The sequence below is a fragment of the Hemitrygon akajei genome, chromosome 7 (assembly GCF_048418815.1).
Source record: "Hemitrygon akajei chromosome 7, sHemAka1.3, whole genome shotgun sequence".
Classification (NCBI taxonomy): Eukaryota; Metazoa; Chordata; class Chondrichthyes; order Myliobatiformes; family Dasyatidae; genus Hemitrygon; species Hemitrygon akajei.
This window is the reverse complement of record NC_133130.1, coordinates 114,662,973-114,684,337: the sequence shown is the minus strand read 5'-3', so window position 1 is coordinate 114,684,337 and position 21,365 is coordinate 114,662,973. Positions and strand designations below refer to the sequence as shown.

The 21,365-nt window shown below is 47.5% G+C and overlaps 1 protein-coding gene across 1 annotated transcript in view; it reads left to right on the top strand.

Annotated features, from left to right (window-relative positions):
- ect2l (epithelial cell transforming 2 like) overlaps positions 1 to 21,365 on the top strand; it is a 105,558-nt gene that overhangs the window by 8,695 nt on the left and 75,498 nt on the right. The window contains 4 exon segments of the mRNA XM_073051799.1: positions 6,314 to 6,476; positions 8,315 to 8,567; positions 12,076 to 12,200; positions 15,902 to 16,029. Coding sequence (XP_072907900.1) covers positions 6,314 to 6,476; positions 8,315 to 8,567; positions 12,076 to 12,200; positions 15,902 to 16,029 — 669 coding nt within the window.

Sequence of the window (21,365 nt, the reverse complement as noted above, 5' to 3'; positions counted from 1 at the left end):
TTGCAGAAGGCATTACCCCAGAGGTTCACATACTTTTTCCAACAAATATGTGTAATATTGGATCATTTTTCTTAGTAAATAAATGAACAAGTATAATGTTTTTTGTGTTATTTATTTAATTGGGTTCTCTTTATCTAATTTTAGAACGTGTGAAGATCTGAGCACTTTTTAGATCATATCTATGGAGAAATAGAGAAAATTCTACAGGGTTCACAAACTTTCTAGCACCACTGTAGGTGGAGGGGCAGGTAGTGATGAGGAAGCAGAGTGTCTTAGATGGTGAGAATGGGCAAAGTGGCAGATGGAATATGGTGTCAGGAAGTCTATGGACATGCAGTTTGGGAGAAGGAACAAAGGCAGAGACTATTTTCTAAATGGGAAGAAAATTCAAAAATTTGAGGCGCAAAGGGACTTGGGAGCTCCTGTGCAGGATTCCCTAAAGGTTATCTTGCAGGTTGAGTTGGTGATAAGGAATGCAAATGCAATGTTAGCATTCATTTCGAGAGGACTAAATATAAGAGGAAAGATGTAATGCTGAGGCTTTATCAGCCATTGGTCAGACCACACGTTGAATATTATGAGCAGTTTTGGACCTTTATCTAAGAAGGGGTGTGCTGGCGTTGGGGAGGGTCCACAGGCGGTTCATGAGAATGATTCCAGGAATGAAAGGGTTAACATATGATGAGCGTTTGATGACTCTGGGCCTCTACTCACTGGAATTTAGAAGAATGAGGGGGGGATCTCATTGAAACCTATCGAATATTGAAAGGCCTAGATAGAGTGAATGTGGAGAGGATGTTTAGGTGGGTGGGCACCGACTCAGATTAGAGGAATGTCCATTTAGAACAGAGATGAGGAGGAATTTATTTAGCCAGGGGGTAGTGAATCTGTGGAATTCATTGCCGCAGAGTATACTTAAAGCTCAGGTTCTTGATTAGTAAGGGTGTCAAAGGTTACAGGAAGAAGGCAAGAGAATGGAGTTGAGAGGGATAATAAACCAGTCATGATGGAATGGCGAAGCATACTTGATGGGCTGAATGGCCCTATTCTGCTCCCACAGAAAGCTGAGAAGCAGGACTTCCCGGGTAGCAATTTTCGGGATTTCTGCCTGCACCATGCACCAATGAGGGTAAAAACAGGATGATTTGGCAAATTAATGTGTAGCTGAGAAGCTGGTGTTGGGGGCAGGGCTTCAGGTTCTTGGATCATTGGGATCTCTTCTGTGGGAGGTATGACCTGTTCAAAACCTGTTCGGGTTGTACCTGAACCTGAGGGGAACGAATATTCTTACGACAGGGGAGGATGCTAGGGCTGTTGGGGAGCGTTTAAACTAATCTGGCAGAGGTGTGGGAACTGGAGTGAAGGGATTCAGTATAGGACAGATGGTAAAAAAGTAAAGATACTGTGCAGTCAGACTGTCAGGAAGGGCAGGCGGATGATAGGACATAATTGCAGCCAGCAGGGTGAGTATCAGTGCATTAGAGATGCAGAATCAAAAAGCGTAGCAAATACAGTGCTCCAACTGTGATATTTTAATGCACGGAGTATAAGAAATAAGGCAGATGATCTCGTTGCACTATTACAGATTGCCAGGTATGATGTTGAGACCATCACTGAATCGTGGCTGAAGGATGGTCGTAGTTGGGAGCTGAATGTCCAAGGTTACATGTTGTATCAGAGGGATAGGAGGGTAGGTAGAGGGGGTGGTGTGGCTCTGCTGGTAAAGAATAGCATCTGATCAGTAGAAAGATGTGACATAGGATCGAAAGATATTGAATCTTTGTGGGTTGAGTTAAGAAACTGCCAGAGTAAAAGGACCCTGATGGCAGTTATGTACAGTATAGACCTCCCAACAGTGGCTGGGATGTGGACCACAGATTACAACAGGAAATAGAAAAGGCTTGTCAAAAGGGCAATGTTATGATAGTCATAGGAAATTTCAACATGCAGGTTGATTTGGAAAATCAGTTTGGAAATGGATCTCAAGAGAGTGAGTTTGTTGAATGCCTACGAGATGGCTTTTTAGAGCAGTTTGTCGATGAGCCTGCTAGGGGATCAGCTATACTGGATTGGATGTTATGTAACGAACCGGAGGTGATTAGGGAGCTTAAAGTAAAAGAACCCTTAGGAACCAGTGATCACAATATGATTGAGTTCAACTTGAAATTTGATAGGGAGAAAGTAAAGTCAGATGTAGCAGTATTTCAGTGGAGTAAAGGAAATTACAGTGGTATGGGAGGAGTTGGACAAAGTAAATTGGAAGGAGGTGCTGGCAGGGATGACAGAAGATCAGCAATGGCTTGAGTTTCTGGAAAAATGAGGAAGGGGCAGGATAGATGCATTCCAAAAATGAAGAGATACTCAAATGGCAAAATAGTACAACCATGGCTGACAAGGGACGTCAAAACTAATGTAAAAAGTAGTGGAAGATAGAGGATTGGGAAGCCTTTATAACCTACAGAGAGCAACTAAAAGAATCATTAGGAGGGAAAAGATGAAATATGAATGCAAGCTAGCAAACAATATCAAAGTGGATAGTAAAATCTTTTTCAAGTACATAAAAAATAAAGGAGAGATGAGAATGGATATAGGACAGCTAGAAAATGAGGCTGGAGAAATAATGACAGGGACAAGGAGATGGCTGATGAACTATTCAGGACATTTACAGAGACAGGTGTGTAAAAAGGGCCCAAAGGATTACTGGGGTCCCGAGTCACCAGACTGATTAATTCACCCTGATACAATTGTACTTCTATGTTATATTGACTGTTCTATTGTACATACTATTTATTGCAAATTACTATAAATTGCACATTGCACATTTAGACGGAGATGCTACGTAAAGATTTTTACTCCTCATGTACGTGAAGGATGTAAGAAATAAAGTTAATTCAATTCAAAGTGAGTATTTTGCATCAGTGGAAGACACTAGCAGTGTGCCAGATGTTGAAGGGTGTGAGGGAAGAGAAGTGAGTGCAGTTATTATTGCAAGGGAGAAGGTGCTCAAAAAGCTGAAAGACCTAAGGGTACATAGTCACCCGGACCAGATGATCTGCCCCCTAGGGTTCTGAAACAGGTAACGGTAGAGATTGTAGAAGCATTAGTAATGATCTTTCAAAAATCATTGGACTCTGGCATGGTGTCAGAGGACTGGAAGATTGCAAATGTCACTCCACTCTTTAAGAAAGGAGGAAGGCAGCAGAAAGGAAATTATAGACCAGTTACCCTGACCTCAGTGGTTGGGAAGATGTTAGAGACAGTTGTTAAGGATGAGGTTATTGAGTACTGGGTAACACAGGACAAGATAGGACAAAGTCAGCACGGTTTCCTCAATAACTGCCAGTGAGTAGTGGTGTTCCGCAGGGGTCAATGTTGGGACCACTTCTTTTTACGCTGTATATAAATGACTTAGATGATGGAATAGATAGTTTTGTTGCCAAGTTTGCAGATGATACGAAGATTAGTAGAGGGCAGGTAGTGTTGAGGAAACAGACTGTAGGACTTCAACAAATTAGAAGAATGGGCAAGAAAGTGGCAAATGAAATACAACGTTGGAAAATGCATGATCATGCACTTTGGTAGTAGAAATAAATGTGCGGACTATTTTCTAAACAGGGAGAAAATCCAAAAATCTGAGATGCAAAGGGACTTGGGGGAGTCCTTGTGCAGAACACCCTAAAGGTTAAATAGCATGTCAAGTTGGTCGTGAGGAAGGAAAATGCAATGTTAGCATTCATTTAAAGAGGTCTGGAATTCAAGAGCAGGGATGTGATGCTGAGGCTTTATAAGGCACTGGTGAGGCCTTACCTTGAGTACCATGAACAGTTTTGGGTTTCTTATCTAAGAACAGATGTGCTGGCATTGAAGAGGGTTCAGAGGATGTTCACAGGAATGATTCAGGGAATGATAGGGTTGTCATTCAAGGAATGTTTGATGGCTCTGGGTACTCACTGGAATTTAAAAGGATGAAGGTGGTGGGGGTGGGGGGAATCTCGCTGAAACCTTTCGAATGCTGAAAGGTCTAGACCACATATGTCAAACTCAAGGCCCGCGGTGGAATTATCTTTGGCCCGCGAGATAATATCTAATTACTATTAAAGCTGGCCCCAGTAATCGAAGCGCCTTTGGCGTATGATATGGCTAATGCTGAGTTTATTCAGGTACCAGGTTTTCAGGGTTTTTAGTGTTTATTCGGCAGTCTTGCTCGGCAGTCTTCTTCATAAGAAACGGAATTTGTAAAGTGAAACACTTTGTAGTTATAGCAGAGACTGAGACACATGAGAGCAGGCTGAAAAAACGGAGGCAACGAAAGCTGCGTTCGCACGTGTCCGACTGATCCGGCCCGCATGAAGCTGCATTTTGCTCAATCCAGCCCGTGACCTAAAATGAGTTTGACACCCCTGGTCTAGACAGAGTAGATGTGTGGGGGAGTCTAGGACAAGAAGGCAGAGCCTCAGGAAACGTACACAACGCTGGAAGAACTCAGCAGGCCAGGCAGCATCTGTGAGAAAAGAGTAGCCAATGTTTCGGGCTGAGACCCTTCATCAGGAATGGCCCGAAACGTTGGCTACTCTTTTCTCATGGATGCTGCCTGGCCTGCTGAGTTCTTCCAGCATTGTGTACGTATTCTTTGATCCACAGCATCTGCAGTTGTATTTTTGTGTATAGCGTCAGGATAGTTAGGTGTCCTTTTAAAACAGAGATGCAGAGAAATTTCTTTAGTCAGAGGGTGGTGAATTTGTGGAATTTGTTGCCACAGGCAGCTGTGGAGGCCAGGTCGTAGGGGTGTATTTAAGGCAGAGCTTGATAGGTTCTTGATTAGACACAGCATCAAAAGTTATGAGAAGAAGGTCGGGGAGTGGGGCTGAGGAGGGGTAAAATGATCACCCATGATTGAATGGTGGAGCAGACTCGATGGGCCAAATGGCCTAATTCTATCCCTATGTCGTATGGTCTTATATCTTTATTGTCTGCCCCTGAGGTTGTTATGGAATTGGATCTGAGATTGAAATTGGTTTATTATTGTCACCTGTACTGAGATAGAGTGAAAAGTTTTGCCGGTGGGCCATCCAGACAGATCATTCCATACATAAGAACACAGGAAGTACAAATAAAAATACGACGGAAGAGTTACAGCTCGAGAGAAAGTCCAGTGCAGGTTGACAGATAAAGTGCAAGGGTCACAATGACATAGATTGGGAGATCAAGAATTCATCTTTTCCTGTTTTAGATGTCCAGTCAAGAGTCTGGTAATAACACAAAGTCAAGTCCAAGTCCGTACGTGTCACCGTAGACTACCCTAGGATTCATTTACCTGTGGGCATACATTGTAAAATAAAAAAATACAATAGAATTTATGGAAAAACTAGACACAAAGACTAACAAACAATTAATGTGCAAAAGAATACAAATTGTGCAAATACCAACACATAAATAATATACAATATAATATTATAATATACAGAATATCATATAAAATAATAATATATATTGGTGTGGCATGGTAGCATAGTGGTTAGCTCAACACTTTACAGTATAGGCAACCCGGGATCAATTCCTGCCATTGCCTCGAAGGAGGTTGTACGTTCTTCCTGTGACCGTGTGGCTTTCCTCCGAGTGCTCCGGTTTCCTCCCACAGTCCGGAGACTTGTAGGTTAATTGGTCATTGTAAGTTGCTCCGTGATTAGGCTCGGATTAAACTGGGGGAGTGCTGAACGCAGTGCCCAAACACGGAAGGGCCTGTCCCGACTGTATCTCAATAAATGAATAGATATAATATAATATACTTGTATTTAAATACTATAATCATACATATAATTACAAGTGAATAATTATAATATATGAAATTCAACTGAAAAATACTGAGAACATGTGTTGTAGAGTCCTTCAAAGTGAGTCTGTAGATTGTGGGCTCAGTTCAGTGTTGGGGTGAGTGAAATTATCCACACCAATTCAAGAGCCTGATGGTTGAGGGGTCATAATTGTTCCTGAACCTGGTGACGTGGGTCCTGAATGGAAGTTGTCCTTGAACCCGGTGATGTGTGCTTTCAGGGTTTTCTAACTTCTGCCGGATGGGTGAGGGATGAAGACAGAATGTCTGGAGTGGGGAGGGTCTTTGTTTATGTTTGCTACTTTCCTGAGGCTTTGGGAAGGTTACCTCATCAGGATCACGTCCACTGTGATGCAGTGAGGGTTTACAGATTCAGATGTATTGAAAAGGACATTATTGAGCAGGAACATTGACCCCGTTCCTCCCTCCACGGCCACTGCCTGATCTTCTGAGTGTTTCCAGCATTTTCTGCTCTCGTTGCAGGTTTGCTCAGGATTGGTTCACTGAAGCTGTCCCGATAGACAAGGTGGACTTCACTGCTGTAATGCCCCGCTTCCTGTCTCTCTACGTCTTCTCGTTCTTGAGTCCCAGACAGCTCTGCTTGGCCTCTCAAGTCAACTGGCACTGGCGATTCCTGACTGAACAGGTCGGCTATCCCACTGGCTCCGGTCCAGGTTTTCAGAAATACTCTGTTCCACTGCTGTGTGCTGAGGACGGGGACACAAAAGGTTCTGTAGAGGCTGGAAATGCAGAGCAACACACACACAAAATACTGGAGGAACTCAGCAGGTCAGACAGCATCTATGGAGGGGAATAAGGACCATAAAACATAGGAGCAAAATTGAGCCATTCGGCCCATCGAATCTGCTCTGCCATTCCATCATGCCTGATAAACTCTCCCTCTCAACCCCATTCTCCTGCCTTCTCCCCATAACCTCATGCCCTAATTAATCAAGAACCTCTGCTTTAAATAAACCCAGTGACTTGGCCTTCTCAGCCATCTTTGGCAATAATTCACTACCCTCTGGCTAAAGGCGAGGGACGTCCTTGTGCTCTGCGCCGTGCTCTCCGATCGACTCCTCCATCAAAGGAGATATCTTCTCCACATCGACTCTATCCAGGGCTTTCAATATTTGGCAGTTTCCAATGAGATCCCCCCCTAATTCTCCTAAGCTCCAGCGAGTACAGGCTCAGAGCCATCAAACGGGATAAACTGGCCAGCATCGACTGTTTGTCGTCTCTTGCTGAGTTCCTCCACCATTTTGTGTACTTGGTAAGGCCGATGTTTATCGGTGATTATGAATGTGACTGGTCAGCTAGGTACCGCTCCTGGGCTTTACTGTCCTCAGGCATACACACATCGAAGTCTCTCCCATAAGGATAGAGAGTCACAGGGCCACTGATGCTCCGGGGGGGAGAAATCCCAGTTCAGTCCCACCACTGGCACCGTCTGCAAGGAGCAACAAGCTGTCTGCTGGAGAAATATACCCAAAGGGCACCACGGGAGATCCTGGTTAGCACGACGCCATACAGGTCGGAGCATCAGAGTTCGGACTTCAATCCTGGCACGCGCCTCAGCTGGGTGCTCCGGTTTCCTCCTACAGTCCAAAGACATGCCAGTTAATCGGTCATTGTAAATTGTCCACGGTTAGGCAAGGGATAACAATCGGAGGGTTGCTCAGTGACACTGCTCGATGGGCTGGAAAGGCCTGTCAAGGCTGATCCACAGGGTATCTCAATATAATAAACACATTACAAAGACATACGTACAGATTAGGGTTGGGGAGTTGAGTCAGAAGCATGGTGATGTTTGTGGACTACTTCGAACTGTGTTGGTCGTTGATGCAAACGATGCGTTTCACTGTAGTTTCGATGTACGTGTGAAAAATAAAGCTAATCTAATCTTTAAATGCTGGAGGAACTCAGCAAGTCAGACAGCCACGTCGGTGTAACTTTGGAGTACTGTGTGCAGTTTTGGTCATCTACCTACAGGACAGGTGTAAATGAGATAGAAAGAGTGCAGAGAAGACTTACAAGGATGTTGCTGGGACAAGATGACATGAGTTATAGGGAAAGGTTGAACAGATTTGGACGAGAAGATTGAGAGGAGATTTGATAAAAGTATACAAAACTATGAGGGGTATAGATAGGGTAAATGCAAGCAGGGTTTATCCCCTGGGGTTGGGTGAGACAAGGTCATAGGCTTAATGTGAAAGGTGAAATGTTTAAAGGGACCTTGAGGGGCAGCTTCTACACTCAGAGGGTTGTGTGAGTGTGGAATGAGCAGGTGGTGGATGTGGTTTGAATGGAGACATTTAAGAGAAGTTTGTATATGGGTGGAGAGAAATGGTCCATTCCAAGGTAGATGGCACTAGTCAGAATTACAGTTTGGCACAGAGTGGATGGGGTGAGGGGTCTGTTTCCGTGCTGTATAGTACTCTGTGATAATGAGTGGCTATGTGGTTCCATGTGTCTCCTTGCCAGGACTGTCTGTGGATGCCCAAGTGCGTGAAACATGGCTGGTTTCTACCCTACAGCCCCCCGGACCACGAGTATGGGGCATGGAAGCGACACTACATTGCCTGTGTCCGCAGCCTGGATTATCTCACGCCAGCTGAGGCGGCCAGGGTGTACGGGGTCGTCGTTGAGCCCAAAGAGGCAACTTTGGAGAGGCAGGAGAGGCGGAGTGAGAGGTCGCTGAGGAGGTGGATCCAGGAACGGCTAACACTGCAGAAAAGTAAGGGTTAACATTCAATTGTCCATTGAGTCATACAGGAAAGAAACAGTCCCTGCCAACCAAGTTGTCCATCGAAGCCAATCCCATTCGCCTGTCTGTGCTCCATATACCTCTAAACCTTTCCTATCCAAAGACCTTGGGCACCAGGGTAGTGTAGCGATTAGTGCAGCACCATTACAGCTCAGGGCATCGGAGTTCGGAGTTCAATTCCGGCATCCTCTGTAAGAAAGTTTGTAGATCATGTGGGTTTCCTCGGGGTGTCCCAGTTTCCTCCCATTGTCTAAGGACTTACTGGCAATTGGCCATTATAAATTGTTTTGTGATTAGGCTAGGGTTAAATTGGTGGGTCGCTGGGCAGCTCGGCTCGTTGGGCTGGAAAGCCCTGTACCAAGCTGTGTGACTACACTAAATCAATAAGTGACTTGTTATTGCACCTGCCTCTTCCACTTCCTCTGGCAACTCGATCCATATACGGACAAAGATGTTGCCCAGACTTGAGGACCTGAATCACAGGGAAAGGTTGAATCAATTAGGACATTATTACTTGAAAAATTGAAGGGAGATTTGATAAGAGCTATACTAAATTATGAGGGGTCTGAGGCCTCTGTCGGTCAGTTGACCATGGGTATTGCATCCCACCTGTCTAGATACGCAAGCCTAACAATACGATATGGAGAGCAAGCCGTTGCCCGGGTAGCAAGCTCCCCCGCTCCAGCATCTGATGAACCCAAAGCAGTGGCAGAGACCGATACAGTTTGGTACCAGCAGCGTCGCAGGAGTTACCAGTCAGATTGAACTCAATGTAAGACTGCCTGAGGGATTCCGGCTCTGGATTTTGCCCTTGGGGTTTATTCCCGAAGCCTTCCCCGTGAGTGGGTATAGTCGCAAGGCAGTGGAGGTTTGAGAGCAGAGTTTTCCTTCTCCTCGGTGAGCTGCCAACCACAGCTGACAAGCCCCATCTGCTCGAAGCGACTGGTTTTAAGGCGTCAGTAACCCGCCTTTGCCCCTTCTCCCGTCAGTAGAGATGATTCCACCAGGCTTAGTAGCTAAGCCACCCTTAAAAGCCAGGGGCTGGACTTGGATGTCAGAGGCTATTTGAGACCCACACCCTTGGGAGCTTTTAATAGTGGGAGCTTGTCCCCATTACCACCCCCGGCTATAATGACCTTAAGGAAGGGTATAGATAGGGTAAATGGAAGCAGGCTTTTTCCACTGAGGTTGAGTGAGATACAACTAGAGGTTATGGGTTAAGGCTGAAAGGTGAAATGTTCAAAGGGAAGTTGAGGGGAAACCTCTTCACTCAGAGTGTGGGACGAGCTGCCAGCAGAAATGGTGGATGAGCACTGTGACTAGTCAGAATATCAATTTGGCATGAACTAGATGGGCCAAAGGCCTGTGTCTGTGCTGTAGAGTCATAGAGTTATACAGATATTGAACAATACACATAGAAACAGGCCCTTTAGCCCATCTCATCTGGGCTGAACCACTTAACAGCTTAGTCCTATCGACCTGCACCCAGACCATTGTCCTCCATACCCCTCCAAGCATGTAACTGGAAGCTCGTTCCACGCTCTCACCACCCTCCGAGTGAAGAAGTTCACCTTTACGTCTCCTTAAACAGTTCACCTTTAACCCTTAACCCCTGACATCTAGTTATATCACCCAACCTATGAGAAAAGCCTGCTTGCATTTACCCTATCTATAACCCTCATAATTTTGTATACCTCTATCAAATTTCTCCTCAATCTTCTACATTCTAGGGAATAAAGATATAACCTTTTCAACCTTTCCCTATAACTCAGGCCCTCAAATCCCGGCAACCTCCTTGTAAGTTTCCTCTGCACTCTTTCAATCTTACTTACATCTTTCCTGTAGGTTAGTGACCAAAACTGCACATGAAACTCCAAATTCGGCATCATCAATGTCTTATACAATTCCCAATTCTTGTACTCAATACTTTGACTTATGAAGACCAACGTACCAAAAGCTTTCTTTACGAGGCTATCCATTTGCGTCTGACACCACTTTCACCGAACAATGGACTTGTGTTCCCAGATCCCTCTGTTCTACCACACTCCTCAGAGCCCAGCCACTCACCGTGTAGTACTGGTAAGACACCTCACACGGAATTTTCTGCATTAAATTCCATCTGCCATTTTTCAGCCCGTGTTTCCAGCCGGTCCAGATGCCGCGGCAAGCTCTGGCAGTCTTCCTCACTGTCCACTGCACCTTCAAGCTACGAATTTTCTGATCTGGTTAACTACATTTTCTTCCAGATTGTTGATGTAGATGACAAACAACAACAGACCCAACACCAATGCTTGTGGCACTCCAGTTGTCACAGGCCTCCAGTCAGAGAGACAACCATGTACCATCACTCTCTGGATTCTCAAAGCCAATGTCTAACCCAATTTACTACGTCATCTTGAGTGCCAAGCGACTGAACCTTCGTGACTTTGTCACACTTCTTGCTAAAAGATCAGGGTCCCCCAGTCTGGGGTTCAGGGATCCCTCAGTGAATGGAAAGGCTCCATGGCATAAAAAAGGATGGGAGCCCCGATTCTATGTAGTCAACACCTACTGCCTTGCCTTCATCAACATTCCTGGTAACATCCTCGAAAAGCTTACCACGCACAAAACCATGCTGTCTAACCCTAATCAGTCCCTATCAATCCAAATACGTATATATGTGGTTTATCAGACTATCTTCCAATATCTTACTAACTACTGATGTCAGGCTCACCAGCCTATAATTTCCTGGCTTATTCTTAGAGCCTTTCTTCAGTAATGGAACAACATTAGGTATCATTGAATCTTCTGGCTTCTCGTCCGTGGCTAATATGTCTTAAATATCTCTACTACGGGCCCCTGAAATAATCTGAAATAGCGTCCTGCGGAGTCTGAGGGAACACTTTGCTAAGCCTTGTGGATTTATCCACCCTAATGTATGGCACAACAGCAAAAACCTCCTCCTCCCTGACCTTCCTGTTGTTTTGCCTCACTTCTATAGACTCTGTCTGTCTCCTGAGTAAATGTAGATGCCATCCTTTTGAGATCTCCCCCATCTCTTCTGGCTCCATGCATAGCCAACCACTCTGATCTTCCGGAGACCAATTTTGTCCCTTTCTATCCTTCTGCTCTGGATATACCTGCAGAATTCGCCAGGATTCGCCTTCCCCTTGTCTCCTAGAGGAACCTCATGCCTTCTTTTAGTCCTCAGGATTTCTTTCTTAGATGTTCTCTTGCATTTCTTATATTCCATAAGTACCTCAATTGTCCTGCCTGCCCGTACCTGCTATGCCCCTCCTCCTTAACCAGAGACCCGATATCTCTTGAAAACAAAGGTTCCCTAAACCAGTTATCTTTGCCATACAAACCTTTATTCTCTTTATAACCCACGTGACAAACCTCTGTCTGATTACCCCATTTTGAAGATGCTATGCAAATGCATGCCGGCTGTTTGTGGGCTGGGGCTCCACATGCATCACCCCGTCTGTTACCCCTCCAGGGGACTCGCTGAGCAACCGACCTCCGTGGCTGAGCGGAAAGTGGACTACTCGATGGTACAGCACAAGAGCACGTCACAGCCCGACCCTGGAGAGGCCCAGGAGCAGTGCGTCACTGTGGCCGATGGTAATGGTTGATAATCTCTTTGTTCACCAAAATTAGGCCATTCAGCCCTTGCATCTCTGTCATCCCACCGAACATTCCCCTTTACCTGTTCTTCCCACATTCTTACGAGTTCCACAATCACCCGCCGATCTATTCACCAGCGACCGATTAACCAATCACCCCATAGGAAACCCACATATTCACAGGGAGAGCGTGCAAACTCCGCACAGACAGTGTCTGACTTTGGGATTGAGCACAGGTCTCTGGCATTGTGAGACAGTGGTTCAATAAGCAAACCCCCATTCATAAAGGAAACCACTTTACACAGACACCCCACTCTGGAGGCAGGACCAGTGTGCTCTGCCTTGAATGGAGGGATTTTAGTGTAAATTAAATAAACCTATTTCTGTAGTAATCTGGATTGAGGCAGGAATTCACACGAGGTGGAGTTACTCTCTCCTATAATTACATTTCTGTTTGGATGGTCCCTATCCCCCTCCCTCTCCCCTCCCCCTGCCACTCTCCCTCCCCTCCAACTCCCCTCCCCCTTCCACCCACTTTTCACCCACACTCTCTCAACCTCAATCTCCCCTCTCACCCCCTTTTGCTCCCCCCTTACTTCCTCTCTTTCACCCCTCCCCTCCCCCTTTTCCCCACTCCCCCTCTCTTCAATCCCTCTCCTACTCCCTGTCACCACTCTCTCCCCCTCTCTTCTCCCTCTCTTCCCTTCACTCTCTTCTGCCCCTTTCTCCCCTCCCCTCTCTCTCCCTGTCTCTCTCCCTCTTGCCTCTCTCCCCTCTTCCCACCTCTCACCCCTCCCCCTCTCTCTCCCTGACTTTCTCCCTCTTGCCTCTCTCACCCTCCCCCTCTCTCTCCCTGTCTCTCTCCCTCTTGCCCCTCTCTTCCCTCTCCGATGCGTGGAAGAGCTGAGGGTTTGAAGAAGAGCACACCCTGCCCTTTCCCCACCTTCTTATTCTGGCTTCTTCTCCATTCCTTTCCTGTCCTAATGAAGGTTCTCAGCCTGAAGCATCAACTGTTTACTCTTTTCTACAGATGCTGCCTGGCCTGCTGAGTTCCTGCAGCATTTTGTGTGTGTTGTTGAAGATCTCCAGCAGAGTCTCTTGTGCCTCTGATTTGGTGTTCCGTCTGTGGCGCGGCGTGCCTGTGACCGAACCTGCTAATTTTCAGCTTCACCTCCCTTCATTGGTCAGGTCACTGAGTGAAGGAGCTGGCACGTGTTACAGAGCTGTACGAGACACTGTGCCTGCTGTACTCTGATCACCGTTTCTCTAGGAAAGGCGCGAATGAGGTAGAGAGGATAATGAAACACACGAGTCACAAGGATGTTACCGCGACCGGAGGGCACGAGTTAGAAGGAGGGTGGATAAGTTGCAACTGTTTTCCCCGGAGCGAATGAGGCTGAGGGGTGACCTTGTAGAGGCTTATAAAATTATAAGGCCGTGGATAAGGTGAATGGTCAGGGTCTTTTTTATTTTTGCCAGAGATGTAGCACAGTCACAGGCCCCTCCGGCTCTTGTGATCCTGTGCATTGGAGCCTCCACACCAGGCGGTGAAGCCACAGGTCAGAATGATCTCTGCTAGAGAATCTCCTCAAACGCATGGGAATCCCCATGTCCCTCCGTTCCTGCGGACTGATTAGAGCAGGAGCATTCACCCTGCGTTACCTCTCCCCTCTCCTTTGCCACAGTGCATCAGCCCACACTTCTGTGGATCGACCTCTGCCTGCACTGTTAGCTAAAAAGGCAATACGGGGAGAAAAGATGAGGCACAAATGTAAGCTAGCCAAGAATATAAAGGAGGATAGTAAAAGCTTCTTTAGGTATGTGAAGAGGAAAAAATTAGTTAAGACCAAAGTTGGGCCCTTGAAGGCAGAAACGGGTGAATTTATTATGGGGAACAAGGAAATGGCAGACAAGTTGAACTGGTACTTTGGATCTGTCTTCACTAGGGAAGACACAGACAAGCTCCCAGATGTAATAGTGGCCCAAGGACCTAGGGTAACGGAGGAACTGAAGGAAATTCACATTAGGCAGAAAATGGTGTTGGGTAGACTGATGGGACTGAAGGCTGATAAATCCCCAGGGCCTGATGGTCTGCATCCCAGGATACTTAAGGAGGTGGCTCTAGAAATCATGGACGCATTGGTAATCATTTCCCAATGTTCTGTAGATTCAGGATCAGTTCCTGAGGATTGGAGGATAGCTAATGTTATCCCACATTTTAAGAAAGGAGAGAGAAAGCAGGGTCTGACGTCAGTGGTGGGGAAGATGCTGGAGTCAATTATAAAAGATGAAATAGCGGCATATTTGGATAGCAGTAACAGGATCGGTCTGAGTCAGCATGGATTTACGAAGGGGAAATCATGCTTGACTAATCTTCTGGAATTTTTTGAGGGTGTAACTATGAAAATGGACAAGGGAGAGCCAGTGAATGTAGTGCACCTGGACTTCCAGAAAGCCTTGATAAGGTTCCACATAGGAGATTAGTGGGCAAAATTAGAGCACATGGTATTGGGGGTATGGTACTGACATGGAGAGAAAATTGGTTGGCAGACAGGAAACAAAGAGTAGGGATTAACGCGTCCCTTTCAGAATGGCAGGCTGTGACCAGTGGGGTACTGCGAAGCTCCGTACTGGGACCGCAACTGTTTACAATATACATTAATGATTTAGATGAAGGGATTAAAAGTAACATTAACAAATTTGCAGATGACACAAAGCTGGGTGGCACTGTGAAATGTGAGGAGGATGTTATGAGAATGCAGGGTGACTTGGATAGGTTAGGTGAGTGGGCAGATACATGGAAGATGCAGTTTAATGTGGATAAATGTGAGGTTATCCACTTTGGTGGCAAGAACAGGAAGGCAGATTACTATCTGAATGGTGTCAAGTTAGGAAAAGGGGAAGTACAACGAGATCTAGTTGTCCTTGTTCATCAGTCACTGAAAGTAAGCATGCAGGTACAGCAGGCAGTGAAGAAAGCTAATGACATGTTGGCCTTCATAAGAAGGGGAGTTGAGTATAGGAGCAAAGAGGTCCTTCAGCAGTTGTACAGGGCCCTGGTGAGACCACACCTGGAGTATTGTGTGCAGTTTTGGTCTCCAAATTTGAGGAAGGACATTCTTGCTATTGAGGGAGTGTAGTGTAGGTTCACGAGGTTAATTCCGGAGATGGCGGGACTGTCATATGTTGAAAGATTGGAGCGACTGGGCTTATATACACTGGAATTTAGAAGGATGAGAGGGGATCTGATTGAAACATATAAGATTATTAAGGGTTGGGCGAAGGGGGACAAAGCTGAAGATTATTAAGGGATTGGACACGCTAGAGGCAGGAAACATGTTCCCGATGTTGGTGGAGTCCAGAACCAGAGGCTGCAGTTTAAGAATAAGCGGTAGGCCATTTAGAACAGAGTTGAGGAAAAACATTTTCACCCAGAGAGTTGTGGATCTGTGGAATGCTCTGCCTCAGAGGGCAGTGGAGGCCAATTCTCTGGATGCTTTCAAAAAAGAGTTAGATAGAGCACTTAAACATAGCAGAGTCAAGGGATATGGGGAGAAGGCAGGAACGGGGTCCTGATTGTGGATGATCAGCCATGATCACAGTGAATGGCGGTGCTGGCTCAAAGGGCCGAATGGCCTACTCCTGCACCTATTGTCTATTGTTAATTAAACGATGAACTCTGTTTTCCCCCTGTTGCAGGGTGATCGAACCCAGGCCAGTGTGCCCCTCTCCCATCTGCTGAGTGAAGAGAGCGTGGCCTCAGCCTCGCAGAGCCCGGCTCTGGGGAAGCACTGCCGGCTGGGATCAGCAGTAACACTGTGCACGGGGTGAGTGACAGAACTCTAGGAATATGCCTGAGCAGGATGTCCCAGGCTAGTGGTCCTTACGAGATCCCGCTCCAGTTGCATTACTTTTACCGAACAATTGTTGCATTAGATGGCTCAGTAACTCAGTGGGTTGGGCCATTGCCTCACAGCGCCAGGGAGCCAGGTTCGGTCCCAACCTCAGCTCAGATTCTGCCTGTCAGGAATTTTTTACGTTCTCCCCATGACTATGTGGGTGTCCCCTGGGTACTCTTGGTAGTTCCCACCCCCCCCACCCCCAGATACCCTGATACTCCCACATCTCAATGACGTGCAGATTGGTAGGTTAACTGCCCACTGGAAATCACTGTTTGTAGGTGGGTGGTGGGATCTGGGTGGAGTTAGAACAGAGCAATACAGGCCCTTCAGCCCACAATGTTGTACCGACCCTCTGACCTACTCCAAGTCAGTCTAAACCTCCCTTCCCAAACAGCCCTCCATTTGCCTATCTAAGAGTCTCTCAAATGTCCCTCCTGTATCTGCCTGCACCATCACCCCTGTCAGGGAGTTGCTGGGAATAGGCAGGAACGGGTGATTAATGTACCAGGTTTTGAAGTTTTGGAAAAGATAGAGATGGAGGTAAAATCACGGACAATATCGTAGTTGCACTCGGGAGACATAATGGAGGGGTCAGACACTGGGTCTGTTTGGGTGGAACTCAGGGATAGGAAAGGTGCAACCACACTGATGGGATTGTACTACAGACCCCCAATAATCACCGGGACACTGAGGAACAGGTATGCAATCAGATTAAGGAAATGTGTAAAAATAATACGGTTGTTGTCACGGGGGATTTCAACTTCCCGAATATAAACTGGGACCTTCTTATACAAGGAGTTTAGGTGGGGCAGAATTGTTAAGTATATCCCGGAGAGTTTCTTTAATTAATCTGTAGACGGTTCAGTGAGAGGACGAGCTGTACTGACCTGGTGTTGGGTATTGAGCCTGGCCAATTGACTGACCTTTCAGTGGGTGAACGGTTAGGGAACAGTGACCATGAATCCTTAACTTTCAGGATAGTTGTAGATGAGGATAGCCACACACACAAAATGCTGGAGGAACTCAGCAGGCCAGGCGGCATCTATGGAAAAAAGCACAGTTGACGTTTCAGGCCAAGGCCAGCTGAGTTCCTCCAGCATTTCATGTGTGTTGCTTGGATTTCCAGCATCTGCAGATTTTCTCTTGTTTGTGATAGATGAAGAGAGGTATGGTCCTTGTGAAAGAGTTTTAAATTAGAGTAGGGCAAATTACAAAGGCATTAGGCAGGAACTAAGAAAAGTGTTAATTGGAAACACCCTTCTTCTGGCAAATCCACATTAGACATGTGGAGAGTGTTTAAAGGTCAACTGCACAGAGTCCAGGAAAGGTATGTTCCTGTTAGAAGGAAGAAAAGAGAGAACCTTGGATGTCCAGAGAGATGATGAATTTAGTCAAGAAGGAAAAGGAAATATATGTAAAGCTTTGGAAGTTAAGTGTCACGGGGTGGGGACAAGGGTGCTGGGAGAGGACCCACAAGCAGGACACAAACACGTCTTTCTTAGATATAATAAAATAGCATCTATTACTTGCTACACAGAAGATCGGGAAATCAAGGAGGACAAAGAGGAACACGACCCTCGGACTAGGGGACTAGGGACTAGAATCACTGCGGACCTGGGACTTGGAAACAGGGAACTGGGACAGCCGCGGCCATGACTTGGACAGCGGGAACACGGACAGCCGCGGACCTTGGACTTGGACAGGGGGAACATGGACAGCCACGGCCATGACTGGGACCCTGGGGACAGGGACAGCCACGGACCTTGGACTTGAACAGGGGGAACACGGACAGCCGCGGCCATGACTGGGACAGTGGGAACACGGACAGCCGCGGACCTTGGACATGGACAGGGGGAACACGGACAGCTGCGGCCATGACTGGGACCCTGGGGACTGGGACCGCCATGGCCCTTGGAGACTGGGACCTTGATTCACCGCCGCCAGACACTTGGATACCATGGATCGCTGCAGCCAGAAACATGGACATCAAAACACAGGACAAGGAATCTTGAACCAGGACTCCTCCTTCAGATCAGGCATCGAGCCGGGACTCTTCTTCAGGGGGTAGACACAGACACTGGTTATGAACGTCGAGCCGGGACTCTTCTTCAGGGGGTAGACACAGACACTGGTTATGAACGTCGAGCCGGGACTCTTCTTCAGGGGGTAGACACAGACACTGGGTATGAACACCGAGCCGGGACTCTTCTTCAGGGGGTAGACACAGACACTGGGTATGAACGTCGAGCCGGGACTCTTCTTCAGGGGGTAGACACAGACACTGGTTATGAACGTCGAGCCGGGACTCTTCTTCAGGGGGTAGACACAGACACTGGTTATGAACGTCGAGCCGGGACTCTTCTTCAGGGGGTAGACACAGACACTGGGTATGAACGTCGAGCCGGGACTCTTCTTCAGGGGGTAGACACAGACACTGGGTATGAACGTCGAGCCGGGACTCTTCTTCAGGGGGTAGACACAGACACTGGTTATGAACGTCGAGCCGGGACTCTTCTTCAGGGGGTAGACACAGACACTGGGTATGAACACCGAGCCGGGACTCTTCGAGGGGTAGACATGGACAAAGGGCATGAACGTCGAGTCAAGACTCCGCCTTCCACTCAGGCACCGAGCCGGGACTCTTCAAGGGGTAGACACGGACAAGGGGCATGAACGTCGAGTCAGGACTCCGCCTTCCACTCACCCCTGGCAGATTGACCTTGCCTGGACCCACTCTGGCGACGGAAGGTGAATTGCTGGTACTCCGATGCGGGCTGGATCACTCTGGTGACGGAAGGTGAATTGCTGGTACTCCGATGCGGGCTGGGTCACTCTGGTGACGGAAGGTGAATTGCTGGTACTCCGATGCGGGCTGGATCACTCTGGCGACGGAAGGTGAATCGCTGGTACTCCGATGCGGGCTGGATCACTCTGGTGACGGAAGGTGAATTGCTGGTACTCCGATGCGGGCTGGGTCACTCTGGTGACGGAAGGTGAATTGCTGGTACTCCGATGCGGGCTGGGTCACTCTGGTGACGGAAGGTGAATTGCTGGTACTCCGATGCGGGCTGGGTCACTCTGGTGACGGAAGGTGAATTGCTGGTACTCCGATGCGGGCTGGGTCACTCTGGTGACGGAAGATGAATTGCTGGTACTCCGATGCGGGCTGGGTCACTCTGGTGACGGAAGATGAATTGCTGGTACTCCGATGCTGGCTGGGTCACTCTGGCGATGGAAGGTGAATTGCTGGTACTCCGATGCGGGCTGGATCACTCTGGCGACGGAAGGTGAATTGTTGGTACTCCGATGCGGGCTGGATCACTCTGGCGACGGAAGGTGAATCGCTGGTACTCCGATGCGGGCTGGATCACTCTGGTGACGGAAGGTGAATTGCTGGTACTCCGATGCGGGCTGGGTCACTCTGGTGACGGAAGGTGAATTGCTGGTACTCCGATGCGGGCTGGATCACTCTGGCGACGGAAGGTGAATCGCTGGTACTCCGATGCGGGCTGGATCACTCTGGTGACGGAAGGTGAATTGCTGGTACTCCGATGCGGGCTGGGTCACTCTGGTGACGGAAGGTGAATTGCTGGTACTCCGATGCGGGCTGGGTCACTCTGGTGATGGAAGGTGAATTGCTGGTACTCCGATGCGGGCTGGGTCACTCTGGTGACGGAAGGTGAATTGCTGGTACTCCGATGCGGGCTGGGTCACTCTGGTGACGGAAGATGAATTGCTGGTACTCCGATGCGGGCTGGGTCACTCTGGTGACGGAAGATGAATTGCTGGTACACCGATGCGGGCTGGGTCACTCTGGTGACGGAAGGTGAATTGCTGGTACTCCGATGCGGGCTGGATCACTCTGGCGATGGAAGGTGAATTGCTGGTACTCCGATGCGGGCTGGATCACTCCGGTGGCGGAAGGTGAATTGCTGGTACTCCGTTGCAGGCTGGATCACTCTGGTGACGGAAGGTGAATTGCTGGTACTCCGATGTGGGCTGGATCACTCTGGTGACGGAAGGTGAATTGCTGGTACTCCGATGCGGGCTGGATCACTCTGGTGACGGAAGGCGAATTGCTGGTACTCCGATGCGGGCTGGATCACTCTGGCTTGTTGTAGTGGCGGCGACTTGCGACAGCTTCCTAACACTCTTGCCCCGAACGGCTAAAGCCAGGGGCTTATAAGCTGCCAGTTCGGGTCGAGGGTAGATTACCTGGATTGCCAAGCTCAAGGGATACTTGAAACAGAAATAGAAGGGAACAAGGAGTCAATGGTCCAGATGGCAACCTAACTAAATTAAAGGGGAACCAATCCGGACGATGACATTAAGATCAAACGGAGCACAGGAGGAGTATAAAGAACCTAGAAAAGAATTAAAGAAAGGAATTAGGAAAGTCAGGAGGGACCTTGAAAGTCCTTGGGAAGTGGAATTAAGGTGAATCCCCCTTTGAAGTTTTCATGTTTTATGATTTAACAGATCTCTACAAAGTGATCTAAATTAATTACCAATATAAAACCCAAAATAATTGATTGCTTAAGAATTCACTCCCCCCCCCCCCTTTAATATAACACACTATATCATTACGGGTGTGGCCAATTGGTTTTAGAAGTCACATAATCAGTTAAATGGAGATCTGTTTTTTGAGACCTGTATGCAGTCAGGGTGTTTCAGTTGATTGCAGTAAAAATACACCTGTATCTGAAAGGTCCAACTGCTGGTGAGTCAGTATCCTGGCAAAAACTACACCATGAAGACGAAGGGACAATCCAACAACCCTGTGAAAAGGTTATTGAAAAGCACAAGTCAGGAGATGGATACAAGAACATTTCCAAGTCACTGAATATCCCTTGGAGTACCTTTCAGTCAATCATCAAGAACTGGAAAGATTACGACGCAGCTGTAAATCTGCCTAGAGAAGGCCATCCTCAAAAACTGAGTGACGTGCAAGAAGGGGATTAGTGAGGGAGGCCACCAAGAGACCTGTGACAACTCTGGAGGAGTTACAAGCTTCAGTGGCTGAGTAGGGAGAGATTGTGCATACAACAACTGTCGCCCGGCTGCTTCACCAGTTGCATCTTTATGGGAGAGTGGCAAAGGGAAAGCCACCGTTGGGGGAAAAAAACCTCACATGAAATCTCAGCGATAGTTTGCTAGAAGAAGATTCTATGGTCTGATGAAACCAAAACTGATCTTTTTGGCCAAACTAAACACTATGTTTGGCATAACCCAAACACCACACATCATCAGAAACTCACCAT